Raw genomic sequence first — 24,432 nt, 5'->3', positions numbered from 1 at the left:
AATCCTTCCCCATCAAACAACCAAGCACACATCCTCTTTGGCCAAAATGCAGCCTCTTGCATCTATCTCATCCTAGATGCTTTTGGTCCTGTGAAGGAGATGTGTAACAGCTTGCTGTCCTCTAACCAAAGCATGCCACACATGTGGGGGAGGAATGCTTTTGGACACATAAGCTGTGTGGTAGTGGAGTCACTGTCAAGGAAGAAGGGACAGAATAGCACAGAAGGGTGATTGGAGCAGGTCCTTTCTGGTTCACTCCTTGCTCCCTTGTAGGGGAAGAGAAGGGAGGGCTTCAAGGTTGCCATCTGATGTCTTCAACTAGGCTTTTAGAGGAGACACCCCCTTAATGTGCTTTGCCTGCAGTTCAGCAACCCTACCCTTATTAGTATGGCTTCACTGAAACTTTTGCTTTCAAGACAGCTTCAGAGCCTGATGTTGCTCTGGTCTGAAGAACCTTGTCAATTTTTATTATAAGTAATGCTTTAAAAGAGTGATTGACACATTTTGTGTTATGAATCTGTAGCAAATTAGTTGATGCCATTTTGGCAGCCCCCTTTTGTGCATGAATTTGGGGGAATCTCTCATCTTCTTGCTACTGTTCTGGGCCTTGAAACTGTAAAGAATGGCACAGCTAGTGATCTGCAATAAAATTCAGGTCAGTCTTTCCTTCTTTAGAGAAATTATTTATAAATGTCCTTGTTGCCAGGCACTTCATAACTATATAAGTGGGAGAAGCTCTTAGTGATATACCTTAATAGCAGAATTAATGATGTTTGAACTTAAGTCTGTTTGTTGAGACTTCATTAGCTTTTCAGCTGAGAAAGCGAGTAGGGGAAATGTGCTCCAAACACCTGAGTTGTGCACTGGGGCACAACTGCCTGGAGACAAGCAGCCAGCTAAGGCCCCTTTAGCACTGCTTTCTCACTATTAAACTGCTCTTGTCTCTTTCATGAGTTACATCTCTTGTGGGTTCCTTTCACCTTTTAGTTTATGTCTGTGCTGGGTATCTTTTGTTGTTTTAAATTCTACATGTGTGTGATTACCATCAGAAAAGAGTTTATGTGTGTGTGTATGTACACTTTTTTTTCAGGTTTCTGTAAAGTGTTTTCATGACTGAGCATCAAACACGTGAGCTATTTTTACACAGTGATGAGTCTTTAGATAATCCTGTTTAGGAGTTGATTTTGCTTTGATTTTGGTTTCAAACTGTCTGAAGTGGGACTGCTTGGAAGCCTGCCAACCACTGCCCTGTGTTGATGACGGGTAGTCCCTCTGTTAAACCTTTTAATGTCCTGCAGCAAAGTTTTTCAGTTCTTAGGACAAGAGGATCTTGTTATAATCATAAGTGTGAAACACAGTGCTGTGTATTACAGTACTGGATTTTTTTTGCAGAAGAGCTCCCTTTTAATGAGAGTGAATTCCTAGTGCTAAGAGGCAAAAATCATGTTTTACTGTTTTTACTACTTGGCATGTCCTCAGACAATTTGTTTGTTGTGCTGGATCATCACGGGGTCCATTAGATCATCTAACTGAAAAAAAGGGAGTTTGTAGTCCTGGAACATCTCCAGAAGTTGTTTGTTCCACAGCCAAGTCCCTCCTATGCTCTAACTCTGAGGTCATCTCCATGTTTATTATGTTTAATTTATTTCCCTGTTGCACACTTGGAATCGAAAAGTTTGTAATGAAATATATGACATAAAGTGCATTTTAAAAATAACAATGTCAATATGTCTCTAAGGTTGGTCACGGGGCCTTCAGTTTTAGGTTGAAGGTTACTGGTTCAGTCCTTCAACTGAAACATCCTGATTGTCATTGCTGCTAAGATATAGATAAGGTACTGAACAATGCACAAAGTTTTTTAAAATTAATATATATTTCTTTGTAGGGGGAAAAATGAACATGTTTAGCTTTCCATATTTTCACATCTGATTTTTTCAGGAACAGTAGATACCTTACAACATGTTCTATTAACATCAGACCTGCAGTTTATGCCTTCCTTTCTGATCACAATGTCCCAAGTTCTTCCCTCACCAGCTTTAATCAAGTTTTTATTGAAAAGTATATTTGAGGGTAGGGTATGCCTGTTTTTTTGTTGTTCAAGATCATTCAAAACCTAATCTGCTGCATAAAAGAGGCACTGAGAAATGGGGTGGGACTTTAGAATTTTATGTACTGATCTGTGAGCAGGAGTTTTTCAGGAAACAGGAGTCTTACTGCTTCTTTTGAGAGAGGTTTTTATGCCCTATAAATCAGGAAGGAGAGTTTCAAAGGGCTAGCTCCTATCTTTATGTAATTACATATTCAGTGCAGTCTTCTGAAATGTGTATCATCTGTATCAAAGAGGAAAAGAGACTGCTGCTGACAGCTCTTATAAGCTTGAAAAGTCAGAGGGAGGGGGTTTAAAAGTTTATACCATTCTTTTATGATGGTTTTGGGTTCTCACAGAACTTTTTGAAATCATCTGGATGATTCCCTGCAAAACTGATGCTGCTGGCGTTGATTGTTGCAGTGGATGGAGGGCAGGTACTGAAGAGGCCTCAAACCAGAGAGTACAGAGCAGAGGGGTGGTTTGGGGGGGCAAGGGGAAGAAAGAAATTTATCAAAGAAGGCATCTATAATAATTAGAGAATGTAATCGTTCATAAAATGATGGGTTAGTCCTGACAATGAGACTTGGAAAGCAAGTGAGGGAGATCAGGGCACAGAAAGAAAAGGAAGGTGGTATTGCTTAATGCACTGACTTCCTATTCTAAAGATAGCTATCTTGATAAAAATGTCAGTGGTATGACAAGAGTCATTGTAGACCAGGATGTATTCAGTTTGCTCCAGCTGCCTCACCTTGCCTAGCTGCTGTCTGAAATGAAACAAGCTGTGTTCCTATCAGCACTTTCTCTGGGTTGCTGTGGAAAGTTATATGAACCCCCACTGGTGTCTGTGTAGGTTTTGTGAGCTGTGGCGCTGAATCCTGTTGGCTGCAGATTTTTCAAGCTCAAAGGAAAATTGTGCTGTGTACCCAGCTCTGCCATGCCTCTCAAAACACCTGAAATAATTCTTATATGGGCTGTCTGACCTGTCAGGAGCTAAAGATTAAAACTGGCATGCAGCCCAGTGAGGGAACAGCTTCTTCACGTAGCTCATCTAATCACTGGGCTCTCATTTTGCAGCGTAACCAGTCTTGCTCAATGTAGATTGACTTTGAGTAGCTCAAACCTAAGTCCTCTGGCATTTTTATGTGGAAAATACAGATCTTTCTTCTCCTGCCACCCTCTTCCCCCCAGAAATGGAGTATCAAAGAGCAAGGTCCGCCTTGCACACTGAAAATGTATGATAAAACCTGTGGCATTTGCAGATGGATTCCAATAAATTGAATATATTAGCAGATTCTGCAAACTTTCATTTTGGAAAGTGGTGTGTTATCATAAGTTTGCCTGCTCTTGATTTAAAGGTCTGTCTGTATTCTGCCTCTCAGGATTTTTGAGGACATGTATGCCTGCTTTGTAAATGGATTGATATGAACAGCTCTTTAATACAAGCTGTGGAAGTTGGCATCAATAGTGAAAAAGAGCTCAAAAATAAAAGTACCAAAAATGCAGCACAAATAGGGGTATACCTGCAGAATGATGGCTAAATTTCATAATGATAATTATAACTTCATTGCAGCACTCTACAGTGATCCTTTTAAAGTTTCAAGCAGGTGTTTACCTAAAACAGTTTAATTTAGGCATATGCATGATCTTGTTCACTTTATAGAAATATGTACAGATTTCAAATATTCCCTATCTGGCATAGGGTCATTTGGAGAAAAAAAATTCTGAAGTAAGGCAGTTTTTATAGGCCTCGGATCTCAAGGCAGTTTCATCAGACTCCACAGAAACTCAGCCAGTAAAGGTGAACACTCCATCCACATTTGGATGGTGAGGAGCCCATGAAAAAGTTGATGAATTGGATTATATCACTACCTTTGAATGGAGAGGTAACTTCATACTAAGAGACAGAAAATTTGTGTGTGTGCACATAACATACCTATTACCTTAGGTTTTAAATTACATAATTCTACATGGAGAAGAGGGAAGCTCTGATATGCTGCTTGCTTTTCATTTTTATTTTAAGGGAAATTCAGGCTTGCCTCAGTGGGTTGATAGGTAAATGCTAATTTTCATATGTACTAGCATCAGTACACATAAGGCATTTTATTCAAATTGTCCTAGCTTGCAATTGTGGTAGAATTTAGAGGGGGAGGAATTTAAAATACCAAAAAAATAATGCAGAGGATAATGTATTGTCACAATCCCTGTAGTGAATAGATATAGAGTAGTTTACAGTTGAAGCATTTTTCTTCTTCCATCTTCGAGAAGCATCACAGAAGTTGGAGCTGATTTCATAATACATTGAAGATATGAATTGCTTGCTCATATGGGTTTTCTCATTGCTTGAGGTCATTGGATGCCTTATGGACTAAACTGTACAGCACTGTATTGAAAGAACTATTCCTTTTAAGTGAAGAAAAGCATTAAAGTGTATTAGCATTAATTCTTTAGAAAAAAAGTGGGTTCTATAATACCACTAAAAATGATTAATCATCCCCAGAGTTGTTAAACTGCATGCAGAAACTCTGTCACTTGCTGGTGACCAGCAAGTTTGATTGGTCACCAGCTCTGCACCTTTGCTTTCCAAGTTATTTACACATCAATGAGATTTCACTAATTTTGGCTTGCTGCCATGCAATGCAGTTGCTCAGCTGTATTTCCTGCTAGTAACCTTTACTTCCATTTCACAGTGATTTCTGGGCACTGATTGTTAGATCTCTAGATAAACTTACCTTGAATCCTTTTAGAGTTTGGGAAGAGAAAAAGGCATTTCAAGGGAGGGATTGATCAGATAATAATCCAATATTTTTTGTAATTAGATTTTAAACATCTGTGTCAGAATGATTTTAGTTGTGGCATTGCACCCCACATTTGATTACTATAAGATTCAGCTCTTTGTGCTGCAGTTGCTTAAATTGTTACTGATGGTAAAGTTTTGCATAATGTGCAGGGTTTTAACTCTTAGTGCATGTAACATCATGTAACATCACTGTGCATGATTATAGCAAATTTTCTGTGTGGCCCACAGCAGAATTTTCTCTTCTTATAATTGATCTGTAAACCCCAAAATGTCAAAGTGAGCATATTCCAAGCATAAACTTGGAATACCTAACAAAACCCTAGGGTAAGGGTTTTCATGTGCCAGGTAAATAAAAAATTTATATTAAAAAACACTGTAGTGTACACTTGGAATAGAGGAAGCTGTAAAAAAATTACATTATTTTTGTATTGTATATGGATAATATGGCATTGGTTTGTTTAGTTCATAAGTAATCCAAATACTTCTGGAGTATTTTTCAGTATAAAGCATGACTTTGTAAGTTACCATCATGGTTTCAATAACAGTTAGAACAATCATCTGCTAAGATTTATTTCTGAAAATCTGATCGTATAACTAAAAACAAGCCAAACTTTAATAGTTATGTAGTGTTTGTAATTTTTTTTTTGTCTGTTGATATTTTAAATTTTTGAAGTGCAGTCTATCCACTCAGTATTTTCCAGAAAGGCACAGAAAAGAATCATAGAATGGTTTAGGTTGGAAAGGACCTTAAAGACCCTCTAGTTCCAACCCCCATGCCAAGGGGAGGGACACCTCCCACTAGACCAGGTTGCTCGTGGCTTCATACCCATTCAACAGGTTCATGGCAACAGCATGCCATAAATTGTCCGTTGTATACTAACACTAATTCAGGATTCCACAGGCAATTGAAATTACTAAGAAACACAGATTTTGGCAGTACTGGAAGTATTTTGCCACAGCACCAGTTTTTTGTTAATCTTTGGCTGTGTGCTCTGTGCAGTTAACAGAAGACAGCCATTGGCTCATGCTGCAAATCACATAAAATTTTCAGAGATAGCATATGGAAAGTATCCAAGTTAAACTGGAAAATGTGGGCATTTGACTCAGTGACATCTTTTTCTCTTTTCAACTTACCTTCTTGCAGGGCGTACAGAGAAGCAATCTGACTGTTCAGAGAGCTGTAAATAGCAGAGAAGGTAACTGGGGCTGGGGAAGCAGTATGGTAAAGGCATGAAGGGAGCCTGAGGAGATTCGCAGATTAGCAGGAGGCTATTGTTTGCTGACACAATAGAAGGAACAGGCTCCAAAAGGTGTGTGGATGCCTGCCATCTTCTACCTCCTTTCCCTCTGCTGGATTGGACTTCCACAGCAGAAACAGCAGCTCACCATGATAAAGTGGAAGCATGATGAAAGGGATGCCCAGGTGCCCTCTCTCCCCTGAGACAGTTGCACTACTCTCTGAGCTGGAATTGGTGATGTTTTCTCCAGTCATGCTCTTACCAGATCCAGGCTCTTTTGGCAGCTGGAAACTAATTTCTTTTTCTGTCTCATTTACACATGGCTTGCAGCATCTCAAGCCAGAATTATTAAATTAGGTGAAACAGTTCAGTTTGGAATATACTAAATCTTTTTCTTTAGTCATGGGAAAGCTCTCTGGTACTTCTCTGGAAAGCAGCAACATGCATTTTGATTTCTGTAAGGCAAAGCCAGTGGTCCTGACCCACAGCTGTGGATACAACAATTGGAGCCCTTTGCAGTGCTCCTGCTGTAGTAGGAAGCTGCAGCCCTTGTGCCCAGGACAGCAAGGGAAGCCATGGTGTGCTGTGTGCTTCACCTGGTCATCAAGGCAAACACAGTGATCCCAGTCTGATAAATCCTGCTCCTCCTAGTCTCTGCTACCAGCCATCCAGTTTAACTTCCTTCATCCCTCTTCTCTGTTCCTCTGCCAATTTGTGTTCCTTTATCTTCAAGGGAGGTGACCCATGTTGATTGTGTTTTCCACAAATTCCTACAATGTTAATATTTTTCTCTTTGTGAGGAATATCTTGTTTGATATGTTCTGGGCCTCCAATTTGGCAAGGTGGGGAGGGCATATCCTTGATTACTTTTGATTTGTTTTCATGGTCACTCTGACAGCTCATGGTCATTATGAGATGAAATATTTTGAGAAATTAAGCTTTCAGAGGGGAGGACTCTATGACACATGCAGAAGAGCTGCATCTGAGGTGAATATACAACTCATATTTAGGCATTTGCTATTTTTTCATAGTTTCTGCAGCCTCAATAAAATTATATGAAAATAATTACATTGAATAAATTTCTGTCATGCACTCTGTGCCTTCTACAGATACAAACCTTGAATCTTTCTGAACATACAGCTGTCCATTCCCAAACACACTGTAAGTTGTTGCATGGACACAAGCATGTGAATGGTACTGAGGAGTTTTAACCTAGCTTAATGTAAGTCATTTGCATGCTCAGACAGAGCATCCTTGTGTCCTTCTTCCAAGCTCTCCTCTTTGTATACAGTGTTACAGTGGTTTGTATTTCTGATAAACATTTTTCAGGGTTAGCCTTTTTATAGCTGGTTTTCCCTACATCAGCAAGCAGCACCCTACACTGTCTAAAGGTTAAAAGCACATTTGTCAATGAAAATTTATAGTACTTGATTTTATTTAAATCAAGTGTTCTCAATTAGTGTCCATGTAAAAGAACTATGTAATAGAATACAATAGTCATAATGTACCTAATGATCCTTAAGTGGCAGATTATGATCATATCTTTATTAGTGGTAGTAATTGTGGTGACAGTGTTGCTGACAGATTAAACCATTTCTTACGACAACAGCTTTTGTGCTGTTGCATTGGGATCAGAAATGCAGCTCCTGAAGATTTGCATAGTGTGAAGAATAGGCTGCAAAGACATGGAAGCGTAATCTTGTCATTGTGTTTAGTGATGTGGGTGGCAGATTGTGTGTAGCTGATTCTGAGCAGGAAGAGTCTGCATATGGGTAGGTTTAAAGCCCTTTAAATGTTTTAGGATTGGTAGGCAAATTGGTTGTCGATGTAAGTGTTGTTGTAAGTTGTTAAATATTCCAAGCAGATATAAGCTTTCTAAAACCTTCTCAGTGTTTTAAAACATACAGTGCAGTGTCTGAGCAGCTGCATTAGCTGAAATTGCTGGATTAAACCCCTTTTGCACTTGTGCTATTTCTAATCTCTCTATTCCTAAACTACTAGTTCTGCATAGCATTGTGCTGCATCATTGGGGCATTAGGATTTAAAATTTTAAGGAGGTTGCAAGGCATCAAGCTAGAATGGGTCTCCTTAAAAAACAAACAAACCAACAAAGCAGAAAACCCCAAACCAAAAAACAACCAAAAGCAAGCCTACAATTATGCAGATTGTACAGAAACATGGCACCATTGTTAATAAATCTGAAACTTTAAACCTAGCGAAAATGTTACCATAGTATAGGAAATTTTCTCACATTGTGTGTTTTTATTGTAAAAACAAACTACTTCTTTCCCAAAGTATGTGAGAAAATACTGATTCCTCAGTAACTTATTAAATAGCTTGTTCCAAAATGTCTGCAAGTTCTGTGGACTTTTCAACCTTTCCCCCTTCTCCTTTGTGCACGAATGCTTTTATCACCTTTCACCCCAAGTGAAATGATCCTGTGAGAAATACTTGCTCCAAAGAATCTAATCCATGTTATACAAGCAGCCCAGTAGATGCTAGAAAAAACTTTTGGGTTTTAGTAAAAATAAGATCAGTAAAATCATATGGGTTTGAATTTCATGAACTCATTCTATCAGAATAGTATTTGAGACTAGCAGTGAATAAAGTAAGTAAACAGTAGAAAAAGAGAAAAAAATAGACTTACTTTCCAGGAGATTATTACGCTTAGAGATTGTATTTCCCCCTCTGCCACATAGGTATGCAGATGGAATAGTGTATGTCTAAATATGTAATGTATCTGCTTAGTCTTCATATTGACCATTTTCTCTCTCCAGAGAAAAAAAATAAATTCATGTCATGAAAGCCTAAAGTTTAATTGTAACATAAACCTTGTTGTGGAAAGGACCACGTGGGTCAACAAGCCATGTCTTTTCAATTATGAGCAAATATGTGAGAGCTATTTAATCCAGAGATCATCGGCTTTGCACAAATATACCCCAGAAATACTTATAGGAAACTTAAGATCACAAAAGGCCAAGCAGAACATGACTCAACAGGTATTTGTTACAAGCAGATGTATAGTTTAAAAAATTAGATACATAAGGAGAAAAATACTGGGTTGTTGTTTATTCAGTAAGTTTTGATATTTTATCTGGAGTTGCTAGTCATGCAGTCAAGCAAAAGCTGTATTTCTGTGGTAAATATTATTTATGTAAATCAGGTTGTGAGTGCACAAGGCTACCAACTTACTGGGAACATTATTTCCTGAAGCGAATTTTTAATGACTGCTCTTGTGTGTAATTGCATGTTGGGATCCTTAAACAGGGTTAAGAACCAGTTACAGAATTCCCCACTTCATGCTAAGGTACTTGTATGCAGTGATTTTCTATATTTGTAAGAATTTTCTGTGGAGAGATACCACTAACTATTCAGGCACTCACAGGAATTAGAGCATAACTTTTTTAACATGTACTTCCTTTTTTGTTTTGAAAATCAACCATTTCTTGGGGTAGCTAAAACTTAATTTCTTGAGCAGAGAAGTTAAAACAACTGAGAGGAAACTAAAAAGTATCTCTGAGTTTATATCAAGATAGAGGGATAATACAAGGAGATCACAGGTCAGATGTGTTTGGGGTAAATGTAGAGAAAATCTAGCTCAGCAGAATGTTGTCTAAAGACCAGGAGTGGAGGCAGGCACGCTATGACTGTGAGAGTCCTGCTCAGAGGTGTGCCTTGGAGTTAAAGGTGAGGTTAAGGCACATCACATGGATGTTCAGTGTCTCACAAGTTAGTTTTCCTTCCAGTTTTTTGTTCCTGTCCAGCTAGTGAGATCACGATAGTTGACCTGAGCATTTATTATTAAATGCAAAATTTTATGTGACATACAAAAGCTTTTACAAACTGCAGACAGATGATCTGGCTTTACTATTACAGCTGTGCAAGATGTTAGTCAGCATGTTGCAGAGAATCCAGGACATGTCTCCTGTATAGGTTTTATTCCTTTTCTGAAAGTGGTAACTTCAGCTATAATTCTAGCTGACTTCTTTATTTATTGATTAATTCACTTCTAAATTAGGGCAATATTAGCGTGCTTTGCCTGGTTTTAATCTGTTTAATTCTAATGACTCCCCTAAACAACTGATTAGAACTAATTTTCCACTGCCTTAAAATGGGAATGCATTCCTTTGTTAAGCGGGTGGGAGGGAAAGTTGGGGAAGTGCCCTTGGAGTGTCCATCCAAGTAAAATTCTTCATAAACTGGGATACTGACAGAAAAGTGCCTCCTTTTTTGCCAAAAACGTAACATATCCTATAATACTGTTGTCTTGCAAATTCATCAAAAACTTATTCCTTTGCTTATTGCAAATGCATCTGTGTCATTTTGTTTAACAATGTTATTTCATTGTAATATGTAAGAATATTTAAACCACAGGAGATTGCTTGGTCTTTTAAATGCTATTAGGACGTTGCTGGATTTGTGTTAGTTTCAATCATCTGCTTCTGCCTCTGGTACCAACAGATGGACCTGTGTGCAATGATGCCATGTGAGTCTCTCTTCACAGATAAGGAATTTCTAGTCAGAAAAGACAAGAGTAAACACTCAAATTATTTTACCAGTAAGGGTCTAAAGGGAAGCCCTGAGCTGATGGGATGGCCATAGCAGAAGTTCCCTGTTCCCTCTGCTTTCTTTGGGACATGGATGAGGAATAACTAGCTTGGATGAGGAATAACTAGCTTGAATCAAAGAGGATAGTCTTCTTTCTTTAGTGTAATCATGCTGCAAATCTGCTTTTCACCTGATGCTTTTCTACACAAGCTTCCCAAGGAGCATCTGACTCCTGCTAGATCTAATCCTCTCCTTCACAAATGCTTTCTCAGGGCTAAAGGCTATCATTGTCATTTCGGTGGACTGCTGCCTGCAGTTTTTCTGTGAAAAACTTTTCTTTTTCTTCAGACTATTATCAAAAGCCCACAGCCTTCTACTCTATCATGTCACCTGCTTTCTGCCTTTTGCTGCTTTCTCCCTTTTGCTCCCTGTGCTGCACAAAGATGGGAGAGGAGTGGGCACAAGAGAAGTTGGTTTGTCAGGTGAGTTACACAGTGGCAGCTGCCAAGTAAAGGAGTATGGCTTGGGAAACAACTGTGTCAAGGAGCCAAGGACCTACTCAGAGCTTTGCCAGGCCTGTCAGCGTTGCCTGACCCTCTTCTGCACCAGTGAATTTGTCCTTAATCAATGGACATGAAGGCAATTTGGGATCAGGTCCACAGTCACTGTGCAAATGCATACCTCATCTTTTCTGGCATGTCTCCCATCCTGCTTCTTAAAACAGATGAGCCCCTCTCAAAAAATTGTAATTACTTTTTTGAGCTCGTGGGTTTAAACAAAAGGATGAAGGTTAGATTTGGTTTTGAGTGTGATGTTCACTTCTCTGCAAAGTACATGCTGGTTTTTTCCTAACCCTTAGTCAGTATTTTTAACACAGAGCCATACTTTTTTTGGTTCCTGGTTCACATATCTTATAAAACTCCAAATGTAGCCTTCCACAGAGTGTGTACTTTTGTGTTAATATTTGACATCTACAGAGAGAGAAACTTACCAGTAATTTATTACTAGAGAGAAAGAATTATTTTTCTTGCATGCCTATGCAGTTACAATTCATTTTTCTCTTTTTTTTCCTCCCAAGTTTGATGCTGAGGTGGAGTAAAAACTCGACCACTAGTGAGTTGCATATCCTGATTTGCCAGCAGTAGGCTACATAAAAAGAGAGGTCAGTGAGGAGAAGCAGAGATCAGGGCACCAGTGTTACTCACCTAGGAGAGTGCCCATACTTGAGGGTAGTGTCAGCAGAGAGTTCAGAGATCCCTGTGAAAGTTGAGGCAGGAAGACTGACAAGCTGGAAGAATCTCTTTACCAGTGACTTAGGTCCCTCCTATGCTTTTCATTACCTCCATCTTTCCATTTGTTCTTTTTTAAAAAATGGATCCAAACCCTCAAAGGAGGCCATGTAAAGGGAAGATGGGCTGCAAATGGTCTGCAGGGTTGCTGTACAGAAGCAATGTGAAATAGTTCATCCTTCAGGAACTCAAGGAGGGTCCCACATTGTTTGCCTCAGAAGAGAGGGGAAAACCAGGAAAAGTCTTCTTTTCTTTGTCTGGGATTTTGTTTTTATTCCTGTGTACAGTTTGTACTGGAAGTTGGTTTGGTGATGCAGCACCGCTGCAACCTTTTATAGAGTTTTAGATTTATCTGTATGCAGAAGAGACATATTCATATATGATAGCTATGGTTTCTCTCTGGAAAAAAAAAAAAAGAGCTATGTCCAAAGGGGGTGAAAATTTCTCTGTTGTTTATTGCTTCTAGGATTTTGTAGTTCAATTATGTTGGGATAAGTGCCGTGTTTGGGAAAAGCAAAGGAAGGGTTGGGAATATAATTACAGCTAGAAGTTCTTTCTGGGCACAGGTTGCTTGTGCATATCATTCTTGAACTGTGTGATCTTTTCTCAGGAGGAAGAGACCCAAAGGGGTCATGGGGTTTTTCGAGGGGGAGAGAGGAAATGAGAAACACTTTCCCTCTTTTGGAGAAAGGTAAAAGCAGGATATACCAGGATCCTGTAAAATTCTGTTTATTGGCACTGAGCCGTTTCAAAGCTGGGAACAAGTCTGCACCAAAAATCCCAGTGTTAGTACATGAAAGAGGAAAATTGCTGGGGAGAGGAGGGGAAGAAGCAAGGTAGATTCCTGCAGACTGACTGACACGAGCCAGGCTTGGGACTTAGGTCTCAAACTGAGGTATTTACACAGGTAATGAATATGGCTGCACACATCTTGGGCATCATAAATTACGGCTTCTGACACTGAAGGACTATGAAAATTCAGACCCAGTTAGTGATTTCTAACCAAGCCATTCAGTTTAGGCTCTCATAGTGCTGTGGCAGGGAGCAAACATGACTGCTCTTCACAAAAGCTATTCATCGTATATCCTGTGTCTGACAGCCTCCAAAACCAGCAGTCACCCTGAACTGTGCTTCCAAACCTATCTGTATCTGAGGTGCTTTTTGTCTCTCCAAACAGAAAAATGTCAATAGGAAAAAGAAGCAGTCTGTCCTAAAAAAAATGCAGCTCAGAAACACTTAAAAATGCATATTTTGACTTGGCAGATCCTGTCAATCCTGTAGTGTGTTAGCCCAGCTCCCTCCACCTATGTAAGAAGGCAGATGAAAACAGCCTCCAGGGTCAAGATCAAGCAGTACCATAAAACCACATATCTGGCACTTGAATTCCATAGTCTTCTGAAAACTCCGCATACCCAACCACAGGTGGAGCAGTACCTGTTCATTTTCTTTCTGGGTTCTGCCCTTTTCACCTTCCTCTGATGTGTGCTCAAATTAGACAGTACCAGTTTCTCTTCCTTGATTCAGCATTTCCCAGCTGAGTGAGGGAGCCATTGAAAAAAACCAAAACAAACTAAATCCTTCTGCTTGTAAAATCTAGTTTCTTTTTGCTACATACTTTTCAATACATTTTAGATTAGAATACTGTTTTGTTTGATTGAAGTTGATGGCAATCTCTCTTTGATTTTAGTTGTGACCAGGAATTTGCACACGTATGTATCTATCAAAATATTAATTTTTCAGTAAGCCATCTTTGAAAGTATGGGTATTTGGACATAAAAGCTGAAAGTATTTGGGGACTGCAGAGTAACATCCATTCTTTTTCTGGTGTTCTTGTGTTCTTGCATCAAGCATCACGTCTGAGCAGTGCAGGTGGTTTCTATGCAGGGGGAGTTTAGGACGAGACAGGTGCTGTACTGCTGCTTTTGCACTGAGGTGCCAGTTTGCAAGGCAAGAGATTTGAAGCAAAAAGGAATGCCTATAGGGTTGTCTAGCTTGAAGTTTCATTTTATGATCTAAAATGGAGGCAAATGAAGGAACAGAGATACGGTTTCTTGTCGACATTTGTTGTTGTAGTGATATTAGACGTGCATATTATCATGTTCGTATTGCACATTACCATGAGCTGTTTGGATAGCTTTATTTTCTGGTTTAGCTGATGCAGTGTGGAATATTCAAAGGGAAAAGACGGCCCATGTGCTGCCGTGACTACTTGTGTGGCAAGGGACATTTTGTTGGTTAAGCAGTCGAGGCAGGGTGTTTGTGCACACGCGTGCTCTGTGTGTCGGGGTTCAGGCGGGCAGACCCCGGCCGCTCCCACACGCCGGTGCCCGGAGCTGCCTCCCGGCGCTGCTCCCGCAGGGCGGTCACGATGGCAGCCATCACCTGCGCCAGCCTGGGCACCCGGCAGTGCCAACCCTCGCTCCGGTAGCGGCCAGGCTCTTCCAGTACCGCCGAGGAGCGCGGGGAAAGGTCGGGAAAGCCCCCCCGGTGCCCGAGCGCGGCGTCCCGCAGCTCGCTGCCCCTGCGGCAGGCCGCGGGCGGGGGTCCGGAGGCCGCGGGTCCCGCGGCGGCGGTGCCAGCTCCGGGTTTTGGCGGCAGCAGCGCGGCCGGGGCCGCCGGGCGGGGCGGGCGGGGGGCGCGGACCCCGCGGCGCCGCCCGGCCCCGGCCCCGCAGGATCCAGGTAGATCCGTCCGGCTTTTACCTTTCTCCTTCGGCTTCCCTGCGCGTTGGGCTGGTAGCGGGGCTGTTTCCTGGTCTCGCAGAAAGAGGCAGTGCTGAGTTAGGAAGACAAAAATAGACCTTTACAGAGAAATATAGGGATTGTGTGCGCGGTGGGGAGGGAGAGCGGAGAGCGGCACCCGGCTGGTTTCCAGGAGGAGCCCTTTTCTCCCTCTCGTTGCATGTTAGGCATTTTTGCACAGCTTTCTCCCCCCACCCCCTCCCCGCCGGGGCAGGGTTACCTCTGCCGCCTGCTCTCCGCATCTCTGGTGGGGAGCGAAGCAGCCAACTCCGCTGCGATCGGAAAGCGGCCAGAGACCATTTTATGTGAGCGAGCCGGGTGGGAGGAAGCGGAGAGAAACCGTCGCAGGGACACACACGGATATAAAGACTTGTCTTCTGCCTCCCCCCCGCTCCCTCCCCCTTGTAAATACTAAATCTGAGAAGGCAGCCATTTGACATCCACCCTGAGCAGCGGCTATGGGGTGTTTGGGCAACAGCAAAACGGAGGATCAGCGTATCGATGAGAAAGCGCAGCGAGAAGCCAACAAAAAAATAGAGAAGCAGTTGCAGAAAGAGAGGCTGGCTTATAAAGCGACACACCGCTTGCTGCTGCTGGGTAAGGAGGAAGCGGCAGAGGTGGGGGCCGGGGCGAGCGGGGCGAGCAGGGGGCAGCAGCCCCAGCCCGCCGGGAGGGGAGATGCGGCGTGCGCCTTGGCCATGGAAAATGTGGGCTGCTTTATTGAGCAATAAGCGAGGCGTCCACAGATCGCCTGAGCCACATGGATGCACACATACAGAAATGCTGCCGAGGTGGGAGATGCTGTCGCGTCCAAAAAAAAACCTTAAAAAAAAAAAAAAAGCAAACCAAAAAAACTCTCTGACCACCCAGCCTGAACCGTGTATCACAATGTTCTCCCTTTCCTTCTTTCTCTTTTAGGGGCTGGTGAGTCAGGAAAAAGCACTATTGTGAAACAAATGCGAATCCTACATGTCAATGGATTTAATTCAGAGTAAGAATTATTGACACTTTGTGACTTATTTTTCCTTAAATGTTGGAAACAGGTTAACACACAGTACGCTAGGAAATTTCTCCTCTCATCCCCTGTGTTTTGGTGGCTTGACACTGTGTTGTGCGGGAGGGAGGGGAGTGAGAATAAGGAAATTGCTGCTATTGTATGTTTGCATTTTCTCCTTCTGGCCCCTTTTTACTGTATTTTACACTGTTGCTACTGCAGCGCTTGACAGGCCCCTGTGTAGCAACAACATGGCGACTACTTTTTACATAGAAGCAAATAACCAAATATTGCATCTGCCTGTAATATAAAAATACATGTCAAATCATAATCAGATGACACTGTGTGCTGTTTTTCCGGTGCTGGGGTTAGCATAAAACTGAAACTAATTTTGCCTATTTGTTAGAAATCCTCCTGTTTTGTGAGGCTACATAATTTTCTCTCTAAAGAACACTTTTCCAGAAATCATTATTAATCCATAGCATTCATTTTAGATATTTGTTGGCCTTCACCTACATGTTGTTAATTTAGAGCATGTTTACATCATGCTGTAGAAATAAAAGAATGACTTCCAGTTCCATCAGGGGAAGCTTTGCAGATGTGGCTGTGATTGACTGATTTAAAAAAATATATTAGGGATGAATGTGCATTGCTCTTTATACTATGCAAGAGAATGGATAAGGGTAAAATGTATTTGTCTTGCCTTTTTTTTTTTTACTATTAGTATGTTTTAATGTTTGAAGAGTAGATAAACAAGCGATCAGTGAAAAAAAAAATTCAATGCAAGTGACTGAACTGCTTTGGAAGAAAAACTCAAAGTGTTCATATTTCTGTTTTAATGCAGAGAAAAGAAACAGAAAATACTGGACATTCGGAAAAACGTGAAAGATGCGATTGTGGTAAGAACACACTTTATACTGTTCTTACATGCTTGTTTGTACTGGAAATTATAAGGATTATGCTTTCCAAGATTGATGAGAGAAATCCCATTTTGCTGATCAGATTGGATTATCTTCAATTGATCCTGTATCCAGATTAATGCGTTTTTTTTTTTTTTTTTTTTTGTTTTATCCAATTCTAGACTATAGTTTCGGCTATGAGCACTTTAATACCCCCAGTTCCATTGGCCAACCCAGAAAACCAATTTCGAATGGACTACATCAAGAGTATAGCTCCTCTTTCTGACTTTGACTATACACAGGTAAGAATAGAAACCACTGATTTATTCTGCTTCGAGGGGGAATATGTTGCTACACTTGGATTTACTGAAACATTGGAGTTAATTACTTTTTGGAAGATGGTTGTAGAAAGTTCTTATGCCAGCATCACCTCTGTTAACTTTCCTACAAGACTGTGGTGGTTGCACCTGTTTTAGTGGTGCAAGGTTTTGTTGTTACAGATTTATTTGCTAATGTTTCTTCTAAATGCTGTTTCTGCATTTAGTCCTCTTCAAATTTTCTGATGCAATCTTACATATTGACACATCAAATAAGACTTTGTTGAAAGCTGATTTCCTACGTGGAATTAGATGTAGGATGTTAATCTGAAGAGTTACTGTCTACCTGCAGAAAAGGATATAAGAGGAAATAAAAGGCTAGAGTGGCCTCAGTGTTGTTTCCCATACGTACTGCACTTCAGGGTGGAAACCTGCGTAAGCAGCGGTCAAGTGAGGTGCTTTGCTGCCTCATCTATTGTAGTTGGCATGGGCAGTGGTTTGCTTGTATGTAAATGTTGCTTTAATTTGATATGGAATCAATGTGGGACTTGTGTGTGGAGGCTGATCTTTTGTGTACAAATGAGATATACTTTTCAGATTAACTTGCATGGGCATCGTACATTATTTTTATCTTGTTATGTTATTATTTATAGGCACATGCATAGAATGTTTCATTTTTTATGCATGACAAGAAAGCAAGTGCATAGACATTCTGAATTTTATTTTTGCTGTAGCACAGTTTTAATTTGCCTTAAAATGGTACTGAAAGCAATTTGTTATGGATACAGTAAGGACTTAAAAATATCTTTGTTTGTTGGCTAAATGATTGAGTTGTACATGCTATCAATACTGCCAAAGAAGCCATTTACAGTAGAGCATCTTTAGGTTATTATGGCTTCAGGGTGCAAGGGGGAGAAAGGGAAGAGTCCTTTCTTTGTTATATGACTCATATTCTCTGATGTGTGGTTTTGCCTCTGGTAAACCTACCACTTTGAAGGTTCAAGATAAAGAAAAATTATCAGGCATCTTGTACAGTTAGAATTTAACACAGAATGCAGATGTTAAAAAAAAACGACTGCAAGGTACACCCACATATTGCATAATTGCTCAATTGGTGGATGTAAGTTAGTGAAAATGAGAAACTCTTTTTAGAAATGGAATGTGAGCTTGACATGAAGTATTAGTGTTATGCAGGTATTACAGTTCTGAGGCATTTGTTGCTCATTTTATGTGGATTTTTTTTCTTGAATTTTAATCCTTAGAGGAGTTTAAAAAATGGTGATATATATACTTTGCAGTTCTCTATAGTACATATGTTCTTTTGAGTTTCTGGGATAAAAGAAGGCTAAATTGGACTTTTCATAGGGCTGAAGATGTTTTAATTTTTTTTTGCTTTCTAATTTTCTCCTTTTTCACAGAAGCTGGCTATATCTAGTCAAATTTGATTCATGGCTTGGTATTTTATATAGAGGAAAATTTAACCTTCTTGGAGGGGAAAAGAATAGGACCCAGTGGACCTTGAAACAATTAATTAATTCATTTGAAATCTCAATTCATAGTCCATTTTGGTTTAAAATAAAAATATTAATAAGTGTTTTTTAACTAAATAGATTTTCTGAAAATACCATCGTGTTATTTAAATAGTGTCAATTATTAGTCCTAATTAAAAAAAAATATTTAAAAGGTTGTTACAAGTTTAAAAGAAGAAGAAAAATCTAATGCTGATTTAGAAGTAAATATATTTCTGTGTCACTTTCGTATTTTCCCTTCTGTTTTCATCTCAGCTCAATTTATAGGTTTAATATTTGTCAAATGTAAAGTATGCCAAGATTTTTGGGGGCTTTTAAATTTTTCTTGGTTTGAATGTTATTTATCTCCAGGAGGATTTGTGAGCAAGGCAGATTGAAAAAAATGCTATTGTGCTTCAGGGCTTGATTTTACTCCAGTTTAAGCCAATGATAAAGTAAAATTAGGTTTCCAGCTGAAATAAATTTTGACCCATTTAGTATTTTTGGATAAGGACAGATATAAAAATAAATACTTGGATAGTAATCAGTCAGGCATCCTCTGCTAAGCAGTACTGATTCTGTAATTAATAGCTGATGTATGGAGTAAGGCCTTCTGAGCCCAAACCAAGAGTTCAGCAGCAGACATGCAGGACTTTAGGGCTAATCATCCTTACTTCAGAATAGTTGTCAAGGGAAAAATGCTGATGTGGGCAGCTCTGGGGCGCATTTTGGCACATTCTGTAGAGTGTCAAAGGTTACCCTCCTTTGAAAGAGGGAAGAGACAGCTTTAGGGTTTGTGACAGTATGAATGGTAATGAGTTGTTAAAGACCCTTAGTGTTGCAATTTGAATTATGGATATGTCATTTTTTTGGATGACATTAGCCATGTAACCTTTGTCATAAAAATCAATGTGTGTTAGTTGAAGATGGATTTCAGATACATTGCGTGCCAAATGTGGGGAAATGACTGCACCTTATCAGGAGTCTTTAAAGAGAGATTCCTGATGAAATACAGAAACTTCACTGATGGCACGATCTGACTGACACTCCTGTGGTGCTAATTTAAGCATATTTATGACATAATGGAAGTGCTTGGACAGACATTCTTAAATTGCATACAAATTAACTAATACACATTTAATTGTGAAAATTACCCTTAAAATAGGTAGATATGAAAATACTGATTTCCTGTGGGTGAAATCATACTCTTAATTGCAATTTATGACTGAAATTCCAAGAACTTGAGTAAAGGTGGGGACTTCATATTTAGACTGAAATATTCTGGGTCTTTGTCTGTTTTTTTAAACTACCTACCTCTCTATAAAATGTAAGGAGAATGTTTTCTTTAGTAGTGATACAAATCTTAAAACAAATGTTTTTCTCTTTACAGTGTTTTAACGTTACTTTGGGAGTCTGTGGAGTGCCCTCCACAAGAGTTTTACTTACTTTGAAAAATCATTATATATAGGTTCGGTTATATGCAACCTTGATGGTTCTTTTAGTTGGTATATTAAAAATTGAAAGCTTTCTGGATTTGTTTTATAATTTTTACATGGTCTTTCATTACTTTTATAAAAGACTGTACAATTTTTACAAAGTATTTCCTGGCTGACTGATGTTTTCTAATTCTATACATCATAAGAACTAGAGCTAGAGTTTTCACAAAATTGATAAATAGAAATAAGTCAAGTGTCCACTGTATTTTCTTCCTTGAAGTTGTGACAGGAATCAAGATAGATTTTTGTCTGACCAGATTAGGCATTATCTTTGCTCAAAGGTAGAATCAGTGGAAGTGCTTTAACACTGGAACTGGAGCATGCATGCCCTATCAAAAAGGATTTTTTTTATTATTCTTGGCAATGTGTTAATTGATATTTGCTAAAGTTAACAGGAATTGACCTGCTGCAATTTTAATCCTTTATTGATGCGGATTTATTTTGTCCTTTGTGAATCGGGGTGAACATATTAAGGCCATATTATGCTGGTAGCTGTGGTGTATGAGCTAAGTTGTGTTTACTCAAGGTCAGTTTTCTCTGTTAAAGTTTTTGAATTTTCTAGGAACTACCAAGCTGATCAGTGTATAATTCCTTTACCCCTTGTCATCCATGAAAATGTAGCCAAATGAAGTTGCTTTGCATAAAATATGTCTTGAATGAAGCTCATCTGATCAGTTTTGTGTAGGTTTATAGCGGGTGATGGTCACCTACCCCTGGGCTGCATTGTCAAGTGTTTGGCCATAATCACCAGTTACCAGCAAACATGAGTCATTTGATTAGTAGAGAACATGTAAACCCTTCACAGGTTTTAGGGAAAGGGGAGAGTTTTCAAAAGATTCATCTTCTTTTGCAAAGAATGTTTTAGGAAAGCAAAGTATTTTTTGGAAATTTCATAAGCGGTGAGTTGTGTGAATGCAGTCCCTTGTGCTGATTTTAGTGTGTGAGTTTAAAATATAATTTTTAAAGCTATTTTATTAGTCAGGCAAGCTCTTTAATTTAGCTGTTAAGAATGAAATGTTAATGTGGGCATTGACAGGGAAAGTAGATTAATCAGGTCTGCAGTTTGCTTTACATTTTCAGATATTGCAGTTTGAGTTCTGTCTGATGATTTTAATTTTCCTTCAGGTTTTTCTTTTTAAAAATCAGGGCATCACATTCATAATATAAAGACATGATAAAGAAAGATGAATACTTCTGCTCAGAATTTGAAGTTACATAGACTTTTGTGAAGCATTCCAAATTTTTCTGATATCTGGTGTTCAAATTCCATCTTGTGTTGATTCCTAGAGGTGGTTGCTTTTCACAGTGTGCATCTCAATGTTTGAAGCGACTGAGAGTCTTGCTGAGGTGAAGTGTAGAGTTGGGCTGTAGAAAGTCTTTATCCTGGATTAAACAAAACTTGATAAGTATGGTTTGTATATGGTTAAACTTGCTTGGGTTGTACAGTTAATGCTATCACTTTACTTGACCACAAATTGTTTAAGTTTCCCTTTGATGTAGCCCAAAGGAGTTACAAAATAGCATCACCTTACATTTTCTGATTTTCAATTAACTCACAATTTTTCCCATAATTTTGTGAGTGTGAAAATATACATGAAAATATTTTACCTGAAAATAAAATAAAAGCGAGAATATTGCCACTCAAATAGCTTCACTTGATTTTTCTTTCTGAAAATTTTACTTTAGGGCTTTGTTTACCATTTTGGGTAGAATGAACACAGGTTTTTATAACTACCTGTGATTGCAGTACTTAACATTAGTCTATATTAATATCAGTATTAACTTTTTAAAATCAATTGGACTTTTAAAAATGAAGTCATTTGTGGTGTTCTGTGATCTAAGATGCCATTGGTAGATTTTCATATTTACATAAAAACACATTTTCATATTTAAACAAGCACAGAAAGGTTTTGAAAGGCCAGGCAACAATAAAGTTGTGTTGGTCTGGCAACCTTATTACTGCCCTGAATTAATAACTCCTGAAGAGCTAATGAAGAAGGCTGACAGAGAAGGACAGCTGCAAACACATATGCTGTCACAGCTGTTGACAGCTCCTTAGTCTTCATACAGAGGTTAAAATTGTCAGAACTGATGCTGAAAAGCAGAGGATATATGGGAGAAGAAGCAATCAGGTAACCCATGAGCTGTTTTTATTGTGGCAGCAGATTTTTTCATGCTGTACACTATGCATTAACAGCACATACTGAATTTGAGCTATTTTCATGCAAAGAGCAGATTCTGCTAAAGCCCATCAATAGCTTTTCTTCCTTATGAAATACCTGTTTGCATGCAGATGTGGCTTAAGTTGTCTGTTTTTCATTAAATCAGCAAACTGAGTCCTTAATGTTCTGATTAGTCAGTGTTAAAGTTACAAGCATTTCATACATGAGGTCTAAAAAATACTTAAGTGTTATTTGTTATGTTGTTTTTGTTCTCTGTAAGCAGTGAGTTTGCTTTTGATGGATCAGTCAATCCAGTTGTGCTTTCAGAAATAATCGGTTATTATTTTAACTGTGTAGTTTCAAAAATATGAGAGTGGAACTGGGATCATACTACAAACAAGTATAGAACAGTTTGGGAGAGGGAAAAAAAAAAGAAAAAAAACCCCAAATCAACAAATCTCAAAACATCTAAACTTCTCAAATTTATAATGTTTACTGGAACTGTAAAATTACAAACCCGTACCATGGTTTTCTTTAATTCTTTTATCTCCTTAATAAATACTCTGACTTTACTGAAAACAACTGGAAGTTAAAATTGGAGTGGTTTGTGTATAAAGTACAGCTCTTCTGTGAAGCTCAGGACTTCTTGCTTAAAATACACAGTTTGTGTTTGGTATGGGCTTGCTTAAGACAAAAAAACCTAATGTTCAAGCATAAAATAAAGTAAGTTTTTTGCTATAGTAGAACATTGTTCTGTAATAAAAGTGTAACATATATCTTCCATCCTTTGTTCCAAACTCACTGACCCCAAACAGTTCATAGCAGTGAGAAGTAAAGAATTAAATTTGTATCCCAGGAAAGGAGCTCAGGGATCTACTTAGGCCCCCAACAACTAGCAGTAGAACTTCTGGGGCTGAGCGAATAGGAAATCCTGTACATGATCACAAATAATCCAATGTTAATAAATAGGAGTTGTATTCAGAAAAAAAACCAAAGAAATTTTTAAAAAATTTTAAAATTTAAAAAAAAAAATCTAAAAATATTTCTTAAAGTTAAATATTAACTTTTGTTTCTAAGCCTTCCTGTCTCAATATTTTTAAGAACAGATTCAACTTTGAAATATCTGGAAAAAGGTTCACTTTTTTCATAAGTACTTTGCATTTTTAAAATATATTTTTTTCGTAGCTTACAGTGTAAAATAATTAATTCCATTCTGCAAAGGCAATTATTTGATGAAGTCTGATGAACAATGGTGCCTGTGAATGAAGTTCAATGTTACATTAAGTATTACATCATCATAGTAACACCAAATTAAATGTTTGTTGTCGTATACAGTGAGTCTGATTTCCCAGACAGTGAGGTGGTATTCACATTTTATCCAGCCTGACTTATTTATTATCATCACACAACACAGAGACTTTCATTGTGAAACTGGAAAGATATTATCATTTATTATTATTACTGCTGCTGCTAAGTAAAACTTTAGTTATTTCTGTGGTCTCCAAACCTGTTGACATTTTCTGGTATTACTTCCAAGTTTTGTACCTATTAATACGAATTAATTAGAGGGTTTTTTTACAGTCAATCCAGCATCCAGTCAACTACTGCAAAGTATTAATAATAAATGCCGCATTCTGCCCTTTTTTGCTACAATTTGAGATTAGAAGTTCATATACTTATATTGCATTTTATTAGGATAAAAAGATTTTTATTTCTAAATTTGGATATTAGATTTGATGGCAACAGGAAGACTAATAACCTGAATTATTATTTTAAGTAGGAGTGACTGATTCTCCTCACAAAACCAAAAATGTATTAGAGGATCATTTCTGAACATTAGAATATTTTTGTTCATCAAGTATTTTTCAGTGTACACCCTAATTTTGAATTAAAGAAAGGCAAAATCAATAGGTTAAAGCCTGTACTGCCATTGTCCTGGCCACAGACCTTGAAGGACAATGATTTATTTTAAAGTGTGGTTGCTTTTGGGGTTTGCTGTTTTGAATTCCTTCACAATTGTGGCTGCTGCCCAGGTATCTTCTGAAAGCGATCCCGCGATGCTGAGGTGACTGGGAGACACAAACTGATCCTGATTCCCAGTCTTTTTTAAGGCAAGAAACAAAAGAAGTTCTTGTCATTTTTACCACTATTGAGGTGCACTGAAATCTGAGAAGATTTAATTACCAAGGAGTTTATGTATTAAGATTTGACATAAACATCAAATGACAGCAAGAAATTCACTTGTTTTTCTGCTTATGTGTAAATCAAACTGAATTGAAATGGAATTAAATGTAAATAAGTGTGGAAAGTAACCACACTCTTAGTAAAGACACATTGTCCATTTAGTTGAAGTA

The 24,432-nt window shown here is 38.7% G+C and overlaps 1 protein-coding gene across 2 annotated transcripts in view; it reads left to right on the top strand.

Moving 5' to 3' along the window:
- The window catches only part of GNAL (G protein subunit alpha L), a 178,982-nt gene that overhangs the window by 51,309 nt on the left and 103,241 nt on the right, over positions 1–24,432 (top strand). The window contains exons 1-4 of one of the 2 annotated variants that reach the window (XM_058801843.1): positions 14,858–15,299; positions 15,621–15,693; positions 16,541–16,595; positions 16,778–16,897. In XM_058801843.1, the coding sequence (XP_058657826.1) occupies positions 15,161–15,299; positions 15,621–15,693; positions 16,541–16,595; positions 16,778–16,897 (387 nt within the window). In that variant the 5' untranslated portion in view covers positions 14,858–15,160. Of the gene's footprint in view, positions 1–14,857; positions 15,300–15,620; positions 15,694–16,540; positions 16,596–16,777; positions 16,898–24,432 lie in introns of those variants that run through there. The other variant, XM_058801834.1, reaches the window with a different exon arrangement.

The sequence above is a fragment of the Ammospiza caudacuta genome, chromosome 1, assembly GCF_027887145.1.
Source record: "Ammospiza caudacuta isolate bAmmCau1 chromosome 1, bAmmCau1.pri, whole genome shotgun sequence".
In the NCBI taxonomy this organism is placed as follows: Eukaryota; Metazoa; Chordata; class Aves; order Passeriformes; family Passerellidae; genus Ammospiza; species Ammospiza caudacuta.
Note: the sequence above shows the minus strand (reverse complement) of the source record. Positions and strands in the feature narration are given on the sequence as shown.